At 43.3% G+C, this 12,654-nt stretch overlaps 1 protein-coding gene across 3 annotated transcripts in view; it reads left to right on the top strand.

Moving 5' to 3' along the window:
* The window catches only part of FRMD4B (FERM domain containing 4B), a 221,295-nt gene that overhangs the window by 122,949 nt on the left and 85,692 nt on the right, over positions 1-12,654 (top strand). For all 3 annotated transcript variants that reach the window (XM_080913704.1, XM_080913703.1, XM_080913705.1), the window contains exon 5: positions 1,891-1,975. In XM_080913704.1, the coding sequence (XP_080769830.1) occupies positions 1,891-1,975 (85 nt within the window). The remainder of the gene's footprint in view (positions 1-1,890; positions 1,976-12,654) is intronic.

Here is a 12,654-nt window from a genome sequence, read left to right on the forward strand (position 1 = left end):
CAGGAGAGCCCTCCTAGGGAAGAATCAGTAGCTCCACCTTACACAGAAGGATCTAGATTTGATCACCACTTTATTCCTCTGTAGAGCAGCATTTCTTAACCTGTGGGATCAGATGAACCTTTTACAGGGGTCACCTCAGACCATCTTCATATCTGATATTTACATTACAATTCATAACAGTAGCAACATTACAGTTATGAGGTAGCAGTGGAAGTAATTTTTTTTTTTTTTTTTGCTTTTTTATTATTTGTCAGTACACAGTAGCTGTCTTCAGACACACCAGAAGAGAGCATTAGATCTCATTACAGATGGTTGTGAGCCACCATGTGGTTGCTGGGAATTGAACTCAGGACCTCTGGAAGAGCAGTCAGTGCTCTTAACCACTGAGCCATCTCTCCAGCCCAGTGGAAGTAATTTTATGCCTGGGGTTTACCAGAACATGAGGAGCTGTATGAAAGGGTTCCAGTATTAGGAGGATTGGAAACCATCGCCACACAGGAATTCAGTAAGGACAGGGGAGAGATTTTCTTAGCTATCTTAAGAGGTTTTTTTTTCTTAAGTTTACACTTAATATCTAAGTTCAATTCTCCAAAATTATTTCAGTCATGATACTTACCTTGAAAAAGTCACAAGTCCAGTAACTTGCCCAACACTACACACCTCTCTGTTAATGTTAATAACAGGTGAGTGACATTCCAGATTCTTACTTGAAAGCCTGTTTTCCATAACTCCTCATTTCCTTTCCTGCCTTCACACTTTTCAAAACCCAAGCCTCCCCAGCCTTCATTAATCTCACTTAACGGTGAGCTCAGCCCTTTTAAGTACAAATATCCCAGATTTATCCTCCCTCTGGAGCCTCTCTTGACAAGGCAACACACAGAGGTGACATTTTCAGAGTGATCTTAACCTTTCTGTGGCGACTTCTTTTACAGCCTTTGCAGCTGCATTAGTGATTCACATACTTCATTAACAAGAAAGGAAAACAAAAACAAATGCCCAATCCCCATATGAATTCACAGGCCTGAGAATATTATCCCCCAACTCCACCCATGACCCTCTTGCGTTTGGATTCTCATTGGTTTGAGAGCAAGCTCTTTTTGAGGACCCCAGCTGTGTGAGTTGCCCTGGGACATCATGTCCTTCTTGTATTATTTAACAAGAAGGTTCTAGAACTCAAAAAAAAAAAAAAAAAGCCAGAGCTAAGGTTTGCTTGTGCTCAGCCCAGAGCCTGAGGCCTCCCTAGACTGCTTTTAGCACTGTGTGTTGATGAGAAAGGTTTGACACCCTCAGCTTCCCTTCCTTCCCACCTCAAAGCTGTCAGAGCCCCCCTGCTAAAAGGGAACTTAGAATCTGTAGGCTCACACACTGTATTAGGAGATCTTAGAAAGGGCCAGAGGAGGGAGGCCCAGAGTGCCCTGATTTGCATAAGAAAAGAACAAAACTAACAGCTATTGGGAGCTTGGCTTCCAGCCAAGGAAAACCCTAGCTCCGCATGGAAAGAGAAGGGCCTAACGTTAACTCTGTGTGAGATGTGGTAAGGTGGACCTGGAGTCCCCACGAACCCCAGCTCTGATCACCACTGGACCTGCAAGATGCCTCGAGGTTCACACACTGCCTGCTTGCTCTGGGCTCTTAACTAGGCTTGTGTGCTCATCGAATGAGCACACACACACGGTTTTTGCCGGTAGACCTTTTGTTGAGTCCCTCTCTAACTCACGGCCTACGTGCAGTTATGTTGTGGGAGAGATAGCATCTGCAGGTATGTGTGTGTGAGCACTGAGGTTGAGCTCTCTTAAAAGCAGAACCATTTACACTATCTTAGAGGAAATAAAATCACACCAAGACATGGAATTCACGTGTGAAGAAATGAACTCCCCTACTGTCTTTCAGGTTCTACATCGAGAGCATATCCTTTCTTAAAGATAAAAACACAGTGGAGCTGTTTTTCCTGAACGCAAAGGCCTGTGTACACAAGGTAAGACACTTAATTTGTGTGCTCGTGGAATGTTTCCCCAGCGACTGCAACGTGGTCTTGCCTGTCCTTTCCCATCCTAAGAAAACAATACAGTCTCTGGTTAATACCAGTTCCCCAACTCCCCCCTCCCCACCCTCTCTCCCCAACTCCCTCCTCCCCAGCCTCTCTCCCCAACTCCCCCCTCCCCAGCCTCTCTCCCCAACTCCCCCCTCCCCAGCCTCTCTCCCCAACTCCCCCCTCCCCAGCCTCTCTCCTCAACTCCCCCCTCCCCAGCCTCTCTCCCCAACTCACCCCTCCTCAGCCTCTCTCCCCAACTCACCCCTCCCCAGCCTCTCTCCCCATCTCACCCCTCCCAGCATTTCTCCCCAACTCACCCCTCCCCAGCCTCTCTTCCCTGCCCACCCCTCCCCAGCCTCTCTCCTCAGCCCACCCCTCCCCAGCCTCTCTTCCCAGCCCACCCCACCCCGGCTGAATGGTAAACAGGGATAATTACACTTCACTCAGTCACTGCTTCAGAGTAGCTGAGGGAGGCTCCACCCGGAAGAAAGACCCTGTCAGAGCGCCAGAAGCCTCTTCATTTTAACATTTAGCACATTTCAAAACACAATGCCAGCCCCTGGTCAGCCTGCCGGTTCCTAAGGCCACTCCCACCTTAGCTCTGAGGATACAGGGCAGGCAGCTCAGCTCAACTGACCACTTTCAGCAGCAGGTCGGTTCTCTTTAGACAGGGGCCAGAGGAGCTTGTTTTCCTTTCTTTTATTTCTGTCCATCAAGGACAAGTTACTTTTACAAACATCAGTAGATACACATTTCAAAAAACAAAAAGAATCCAGGTTGAAGTGTTGCAGCTAAGTAGAAATGCCTGCTTAAAGTTTGGTTGGATTTGATTTGCTTTTGTATGGCGTGGGTGTGCGCCTTGGGGAGGGGGCTGATTGGGGTTTGAGGAAGAGTGTCACTGTGCAGTCCAGGCTCTTTTGTTTAACCTTTATTTATTTGTATTGTGTGTGGCAAGGTACTGGGCTGCTGCGCACGTCCTTCCCCCCCCCCTCTCATAAGTGACAGGGATAAAACTCAAGATCCTCAGGGCCCTAACATCCTAACATTCTGTCTCTTAACTGGAGTATTTATTCTAGTTATATATGCTATGATTACTGACAGCCCTGGGTCCGAGTTTGGCACCTTTCTTTTTATTTTTATTTCTATTCAATGTGGGTGTGTGTGATGTATGTATCTATACACACGTGAGTTACTATATATACATGCCTGCCTTACCACATGTGTCGAAGTCCAAGGACAACCTTGGGAGCTGATCCTCACCCACCATCACATACTGTGTCTGCCAGACGAGCTGGCCCTTTAGTCTCCTTGCACTCTGTCTTCTAACCCCTGTGAGCCCTGGAATTACACACACACTGTGCCTGGCTCCCCATGAGCTCTGAGGATTAGTGCTTGCAAGGGATTTAGCGTCTTCCCAGCCTTTCACTGAGTGTTTTATTTTGTTTTACTGCCTGGGTTGGATTAAGTCTTTTAGTTTGCTATCTTCATGGTTGTTTTGAGTTCACAGAATACATCTTCAGCGCACTACATCTGTCTCAAAGTGAAGCCCCAGCATTTCATACATCCTGTAATATCCTGTTTCTCGGTGTAGGTGGTTCCAACCATGCCTCACTTTTGGCTCTGCTGCAGATTCTGAAGACATTACTACTTCTGAGTAAAGTTTAATCACCTTCAGGGATATTTAAACACTATAAAGGCATATTTATCAGTGGGACCCCCAATGTTTATCTTCATTCTTCTCTGCCTGACTTAACTTTTCGTCCACCTGAAAGACACTGGGTAACATTCCCCAGAACACAAAAATCTGTGGGTGATTTATTCTTTCAAGCTTCTTTCTGTAAGCACTGGCTGGTCCTTGTCTTCAGTTTTTAAATGTTAGTTCATAGGATATAAAAGTGTACATTGGGAGTTTTTATATTTCTACAAAGAAAATGATTTGTTATGATTTTCCTTATGTTGTTGCCGATGAGCAATCTGCTACCACGCCTTGTCTTTGTGGCTCAGTGTGTAATTTTTTTTTTCTCAATGTTTTCCCCAGTTTCTACTTTAGGCTGTTTGATTGTCCATCAATACCTTGATACAGTTTTCGTGTTTCAAATGTCTTGGGTTTTTAGGTTTATTCTTTATATTAGATTAATAAATGTGTGTGTATGTGGGAGGTTCAGTATTTGTGTGTGTTTACATGTATGTGGGGTCATATGTGTGCCAGTGCCTTGTGTGTGCATGTGCATGTAGACATCAGAGGACAACCTTGAGTGTCTATCCATCTTGTGTTCTGAGATAGTTTCTCACTGACCTGGAACTCACCAATTTGGCTGAGCTAGGTAATCAATAATCTCCTCGTGACCTCTTTTCCTATGTGACATAAGACATCTAGGTAGGGATTGAAGTTGGTACGACCACTCTGGATATCAGTCTGGTAGTTTCTCAGAAAATTAAACAGTACTACCTGAGGACCCAGCTACATCACTCCTGGGCATACACACAAAAGATGCTAGAACATTTAACAAGGACACATGTTCTACCATTTTTATAGCAGCCTTATTTATAGCAGCCAGAAACTGGAAAAAACCCAGGTGTGCTTCAACAGAGGAATGGATACAAAAAATGTGGTACATTTACACAATGGAGTACTGCTCAGGTATTAAAAACAATGACTTCATGAAATTCTTAGGCAAATGGATGGAACTAGAAAATATCATCCTGAGTGAGGTAACCCAGTCACAAAAGAGCACGCATGTTATGCACTCACCTATAAGTAGATACTAGCCCAAAAAGCTCGGAATACCCAAGAAATAATTCACAGACCTTATGAAGCTCAAAAAAGAAGAAAGGCAGAATGTGGCTGCCTCAGTCCTTAGAAGAGAGAACAAAATACTCACAGGAGAAAATACTGGATCAAATAGAGGAGCAGGGACTGAAGAAAAGATCATCCAGAGACTGCCTTTCCTGGGGTTTCATCCCATATGCAGCCACCAAACCCAGTCACTATTACTGATGCCAAGAAGTGCTTACTGACAGGAGCCTGGTGTGGATGCCTCCTCAGAGGCTCTGCCAGAGTCATACTGATACAGCTGAGAATGCTTGCAGCTAACCATCAGACTGAGCCATTGGAGACCCCAATGGAGGAGCTAAAGAAAGGACTAAAGGAGCTGAAAAGATTTTTGATCCCATGGGAAGAACAACAATATCAGCCAATCAACCCCCCCCACACACACACACCAGAGTTCTCAGGAACTAAAACACCAACCAGTGAGCACACATGGAGAGCCACATGGTTCCAGTTGCATATGTAGCAGAGGATGGCATAGTCTGGTATCAATGGGAGGAGAGGCCTTTGGTGCAGTGAAGGTTCGTTTTTCCAGTGTAGTGGAATGCCAAGGCACTGAGGTGGGAGTGGGTGATTGGGAGTGGGAGCATCTTCATGGAAGCAAGGGGAGAAGGGGGCATGGTAGAGGAGGGAAAGGGGATCACATTTGAAATGTAATACAGAGAATAGCCAATAAAAAGACATCTAGGCATATAAAATAGGTATAGAAGTTATTGATAACAAATCATATAGAGATTTATTTTAAAACAGTTCTTTAATATATGCATATTTTACCACTTTTGAAAGATAAAAGTAAAATTTCATACTAATAAAATGAGTGTTTATTTTAGCTAATAGAATTCAATCTTGGCTGAGTGTTTGATAATAAGGATGTAGGAGATCTTCAAATTTTTCCATAGTTAATTAACATTTTGATTTTATAATTGCTAGTGCTAAGAACACTTTTTCATGCAACTGTGAAGTGCAGACAGCAGAAGCATGTTTTAAGGCCATTTGAGGAATTGTTGGAAATCGAGTCCTAATCCCAGGTGAAACTCTACTAAACCACTTTTATGAAACTTAAGCCATTAACCCAAACAGCAATGTCTAAAATCAAGTGTTCTGATACAATGCAATCCAAAGATACACTAATTTGATACTTTCATGCTGAAAAATCATGAAAAGGAGATCTTAGCACTTTTTGTTCCCCATAGTAAGATCATTATACTTCTGTAAGTGGAGAAAAGCTTGCGCATACGTTCAAAGACACTCCAGGTCCTAACACTGGGTGTTGTTAACTGTGGGTTGTCTGGTTTCAGGCATTGATAGCTAGCATGCTGTTATGTAAGCTGTGCACAGGGCAAAGGAACGGAGCCTGCACTGATGTGGAGAGATACCACAGGGGCAAGCACCGCCTGGAACATCTGGCTCCGCCCTCAGCTGACTGTGGATCAGGCTTTGGTTGTAGCACATTCAGAAACCTTTTGCTGTTGCCAGATTTTTTTCTTCTCACAAACTCCACATTCAGTCATGTTACCCCACATGTTGTTCCTTTCACTTAAGGTTGAAGTATTCCGTTTTGGTTATGTGTTTTGTTGTTGTATGTTTTGACCGTGTGTGTGTGTGTGTGTGTGTGTATGTGTGTGTGTGTGTGTGTATGTGTGTGTGTATGTGTGTGTGTATGTGTGTGTATGTGTGTATGTGTGTGTATGTGTGTGTATGTGTGTGTGTGTGTGTGTTATCAGTTTCTGCATCCTTTGTTCCACATTTCATTTGCACCCCAACCTTCATTAAATCACATCTGATGTGTTCGAGTATTTATCATAAGAAAGATTTTTTTAATCTTGTACAGGTTATATGTGGCTACTTCAGACCATAAGATACTTTTGTGTCTTCTTAAAACTTTCAAATTTGATGTGCCTGATTTGAGTGCTGGGAATGGAACCCAGATCCTCTGGAAGAGCAACTAATGTTCTTAACTGCTGAGACATCTCTCCAACCACCTAGATATTACTAATCTTACCTTTTTGAATGCTACTTGCTCTTATCTGTGCATAAATATTCTTTGTATTTGTTTCTGGATGCAGTCTAGTCATTAGGATGCAGTTTGCTTTTTTCCAGACTTGCTTTTATGATTTGGTAGGCGAGCCCACAGCTCACTCTACTATCACCTAGCTATTTCCCATCACTGGGGCAAGACTCTTGGGTCTGCTTCTGGGTGCCCAGGAATTAAAAGGTTTCCTAGTCTGTCTTGAGGCAGCAAGCACCATTTCCCATTCTGTATGAAGACCAAACACTTCCCTTCCAGCCTTTCAAGGAGTTCCCACATTCAGGTAATCCTTCATGCAGGGTGGTTGCACGTCTGCTTGCTACCCACAAGGCCCATCTCTCTTCCCTTGGGGCTCTGTTCTGCAGTCTTTGCCATTCAGTTCTTCCATCTTCCAACTCAAGTTTCTCAGCTCAAGGTGTCTGCTGTGTTCCATCCCGTTCAGTCTGGAAGCCTCAGCAGTAAGTAGGGACAAAATGAGACTTGGCTTGCTCAAGGCTCACTGTTTTTGCTGCCAAATTCTCAGTGTTTTGAAAACTGTTGAGATTTGGGGGAGGTGAACTTTTTCAGATAAGAGAAAACATTTTATCCCCGTTATTCAATCTCAGCTGGAAGCTGAAGAACTCATAGCAGAATCTTTGGTTAGTTCTATGAAAGCCCTCAAATGTGGCCACCACCGAAACTTTACTATCACCCTCTCTTTTGAGGTTCAAGTCTCCCTAATTGGTGGCGGCTGAGGCAACACCTATACCAAAATGCAGCATTCACAGAATAAGTGGTGTCCTGCAGCTACATCAGTTGCCCATTCCTGTGTGGAGAAACATAGTCACCGTGGGTGACATCACTGCCTCCCTGACCACGCTCCACAGAAGGGTATTCGTTCTCTACCTTGTTTGTGCTGCTGTTAATGCCAAGAAAAATGGAAACAAAAGTTTAAGGCTAGCAGTTTCGAACTGATGATATTTTTCTGGCAGCTCTATATGCTGAACTCTGCTTGCTGGAAGAATATGGTGGGGCAAAACTCTTTTGAATCTGTCCCTTTGTAGCCCGTCAGTTGCAGGTCCTCCTCTCCCGATGGGACTTTTCCCATGCCTTCTGGGAGAAGTTAGAATGCTCTTATTTAGAAATGGGATCTTACTATATGTCCCAGACTCTTCTCAAACTCACAGCCATCTGCCTGCCTCCGTCTCCCAAATGCTAGGATCACAGGCATGAGTCACCATTCCCGGCTAAACCATACAGTTTTTATAAAACGTAATATTAGCTATTAGATGTGAATGTGTGTGAGACTATTGTTTAGATAATTATTTTTTTAATTGATAGAAATTTAGACTGGGTATTTTCTATATAATTAGTATGTGGCAGTCAGAAGACAAGTTATACAGTCATGTGTATGTTCACAGGATGGAGCATCTGTCTTAAGTAATAACTGAAAGTGTTGGTTGTTTACAGACGTTCAACATAAGGAAAATCACCTGAGCCATGGCTACAGGAAGAAATACGTTGTATGAGTATATAGCCTCAGCTGTGGCTGTGTAGGTGGATTTATTCATTGGCAAAAGTGAGTCAGTGGGGTAGACAGCTAGAATTGGGGTTCACTGCCAGATCTAAGAGCCAATGAGCTTTCCTCTACAGTGCATAGGGCACATTCCTCAGCCTCGGATGTGTGATGTGTTAACTTACACACCTCCGCCCCCAACTTCTTCATCTTTGCCAGAGAGCTCCCCTTGGCTTGTTATTGTTTTCCTTCCAGAGAGAACAGAATGAGCCAGAAGAGAGCTCTGATTTGCAAATACAGAGTCACACTGTTGGCATTCTTCATTATAACAAATGTGACTGTAAGATTTAATGCAGTCGCTGGAGCTCTGCATGCTGATACGAACATCGGTTTCTAGTCACCAGCCTGAGCCTTAGTAATGGGCCATTTGAGATGCTGGGTAGCTCCAGTAACTCTGTAAATACCACTGCCCATAAGCATTGTGAATATGCCGCTGGTGACCTTTAACTGCGTTGAAGGAAATACCTCATACCTGACTTTGAAGATCCAGGAGATTCTGGAAAAGAGATAAAGATTTTTCATTTTTGTTTACCACAAAGCAAACTCACATGCACACGATGTAATACCACTCGGGTGTTCAATGAACAGCTGGTGACTATTCAGGAAGTAAATATGAAGAGCTGATGACCAACATCTCTTACTTCCTAAGAAGTCAAGAGATTTAAAAAAAGTGACCAGGTGTGGTGGTATGTGCCTGTAACCATAGTAATTGGGACATGGAAGCAGGAGGTTCAAGAGTTCAAGACCAGCCTCTGATCCACACTGAATTCAAGGCTAGCCTGGGCTTCATGAGATGCCTCAGGAAATATATGAACAATAATGCAGAGTTTTCTAGAAGGAAAAAAATATAGAACAATATTTATGCGTTTAGATTTACCATAATTTACACATTCTAGGAATTATTGATAACACTTACCTGTGCTCTGGTCAACTATAATTATAGTTGTCATCAAAGGGTGAATGAGAGAAATTAATTCTGCTTTCATCTTGTTTGAAGATGCTTCTTTGTATAGTAGGCAGCTGTTAATTGTTGAGTCCTATAATTGATCAAAGTGCTAAGAATAACTATTTATGCTCAACTCCAAATAGAACATTGGTATCAACTACAGGAAGGCTTGGGATACATGGCAGAAAGAATGCAGGAGCTGAAGGATGGGGAAGGGCGCTATGATGTGCTATCTTCTGGACATGATATGTAAATTGGATTCAGAAACTCACTGTAGCCATGGTCACTTAGGTAAAGTAAGGCCAGTGGCCAGACAGCAATCCAGTAGGCAGCACTAACTGGACTTAGTGAGTTTTAGGAAAAAAGGAGGGGTGACCTAAATATGGAAGAGAGGTGATGAGGAATGTTCAGAGAAGTGAAAGGGGGTAGTTGAGGATGGGTATGAACTAGTTATATTGCGTACATGTATACAATTGCCAAAGAATATTATGCAGCCCAGGCTGGCCTCCAATGTATAATTTTGCCTCGGCCTCCCAAGTGGTAGGATTACAAACGTGTGCCAGCACTGCCAGCAAAAAGCAAGTTTTTTTTCATGTTTTGTTAATTCTTTTCAATGTAATTTTATGTACATTGATGTTTTGCCTGCATGTATTTGTGTGAGGGTGTTGGATCCTGGAGTTACGGACAGTTTTAAGCTGCCAGATAGTTGGTGGGAATTGAACCCAAGTCCTCTAGAAGAGCAATTAATGCTCTTAACCACTGAGTCATCTCTCTAGCACTGGAAACCCAGTTCTTTGGGCTTCAGTTTTGAAGTACTGCTGTGCAAACCAAACTCAGCTGTGGCTGGACCTGAGAACATGAAAGAGCATGTTCATCCAGCAGGGTCCACTTGAAACCTGCTGTGTTCTGCATGAGTGGATGGCTGTTATCCCTAGAGATGCTCAGCAAATTGCTTAATATCTCTTCTGACACTTTCAATTCCAATTAAACAGCAAGAAAAAATGAGATAGTTTTCCTCTGGAAGAGAAAAAGGGAAAGAAAGAAAATCTACCCCAGTCGTCTTTTTGACAAACCCCCACGTCCTGTTTAGCTATCTCATCAAACACCACATATGATGGGATGTTTCTGTCTGCTGGCCCTCATCACCAGAGGAAGTTTGCAGTGTGAGAAAACACTTTGCAAATCTTAATATGCTTTGACCATAACCTCTTTTCTAAGGTGGGGTTTCACTTGAGGGCTACTTTGGGCCTGTGCTAGCTCTGTGGTTTAAAATGTTACCTAATCTCTCCAACAGAGAGCTCTCTAAGGACAGCAAAGGTGAGGTTAGGGCTCCATTGCTCATCATGGGGCCTGTGAATACCTCTGTCATGTTTATACCCAATATTCATTATTACTTAACCAGGGAGCAGGGTGTGACAATGCATGCCTTCGATTCCTACACTAGGGAGGCAGAGGCAGGCAGAGTTCTATGAGTTTCAAGGCCAAACTGGTCCACACAGGGCTACATAGTGAGATCCTGCCCCACCCCCACACTAAAAAGAAAAATGTTTATTTTTGTTTATATGCTGTGTGTATGTATGTGTTCATGTCTGAAGACACACGTGAATGTCAATCCTTGTCCTCCATCTTGAGGATGAGTTCTCATGTTGTTCGTGACTGTAGTATTTTTGCCTGGTGTGTTGGTCCTGGAGTTTCTGGGGAATTCTACTATCTGTCTTCCTTCTCACTACAGAAGCATTGCAATTACAGACACCCATCAACACGTCTGCTTCATCCACATGTTCTCTGTACTTTGCACAGAAAGTTCTTCCAGCTGCTGAACCATCTCCCTAACTCCCCAAATGTCCATTATTAATGAGCAGACTCATGTATCCCTGCCTCTCTCCATCCACGGACTCAGAATGTGGAAGGAGTGAAAAATCAATCCCTGTAAACAAGGTTTGCAGTGGATCTTTCGAACACATAAATGGAAAAGTTCCTGGGCTTTGGGCCTATTCAACCTGCAGGATGAATAACATGTTAAAACTGGCTTTAAGAAATGTGAATTGAGGACTGGATGGCTCAGTATTTAAGAGCACTGACAGCTCTTTGAGAGGTCCTGAGTTCAAATCCCATCAACCACATGGTGGCTCACAACCATCTGTAATGAGATCTGATGCCCTCTTCTGATGTGTCTGAAGACAGCTACAGTGCACTTCCATATAATAAATAAATAAATCTTTAAAAATGTGCATCAAGAACAGACACGGGAATCTAGAAGTATCCTTTTTCAGTTCTGTGCCTCACTTTTACTCGGTGGGGTTGTTTTGAGATTTCATGTTAAGAATGCATGAGATCATACCGGAGAGATGGCTCAGCAGTTAAGAACTCCTCTTTCAGACGTCCTGAGTTCAATTTCCAGCAACCACATGGTGATTCACAATCATTTGTACTGGGATTTGATGCCCTTTGCTGGTGTGTCTAAAGATGGTGACAGTGTAGTCCTACACATAAAATAAATCCTTTAAAATCGCACAAAATCTTTAGAATGGATGTGGTAGATCTATAGTGTATGTATTAGAATGAGTGTGGTAGATCTATATCCAATAGATCTATAATCCAAGCACTTGGGAGGCCGAGGTACTAGGTAAAAGGGTCAACATGGGTTTGTGTAGGACTGAGTCTGAGTATTCCAAGTCAACTCAGGAGACATTTAAGTAAGACACTGACTTAAAAACAAATAAGAACGCATGAGGTTCATCGCCATCCTAGTGAGGGGGAAAGAAATGAAGGAAGAGCCCTTCGGTGCTCTGGGTGTTGGGAGCTCAGAGCATTTCATTGAATTCGATCTCTGAGGTAGCTCAGGAAGGAGCCTTTGGATGAATGAAAGCAAAGACACAGACCAGATAGTTACGTTAATGACTAGTAAGTGACAACAGTGTCCCTGAGTTAGGCCAGCAGCAGAGCAGGCCTTTAAAAGCATCTCTTGCTAATCTCTGCTTTGTGTCTGTCACTGTTCTTGGTAAACCAAACTATTCTTAATAACTTACAACTCAGGGCCGTTGTCCCCACTGCCTGGAGTAGAGCAGGCCACAGCAGCCACTAAGTAAGGAGGAGCTGAAATTCTGTCCGCACTTGTCTGCAATCCGTTTTTCTGGTTTTTGATTTTGTTTTTTTAGTTCTCATGCTGCCCCCATTGCTAAGAGCTCTTATTATTCCTAAATCACACAAGGGGAAACCAAGGCACAGAGGTTACATAGTGTCCACAGTGTCACATAGCTAG

Source organism: Micromys minutus (assembly GCF_963924665.1).
Source record: "Micromys minutus genome assembly, chromosome: 3".
Lineage (NCBI taxonomy): Eukaryota > Metazoa > Chordata > Mammalia > Rodentia > Muridae > Micromys > Micromys minutus.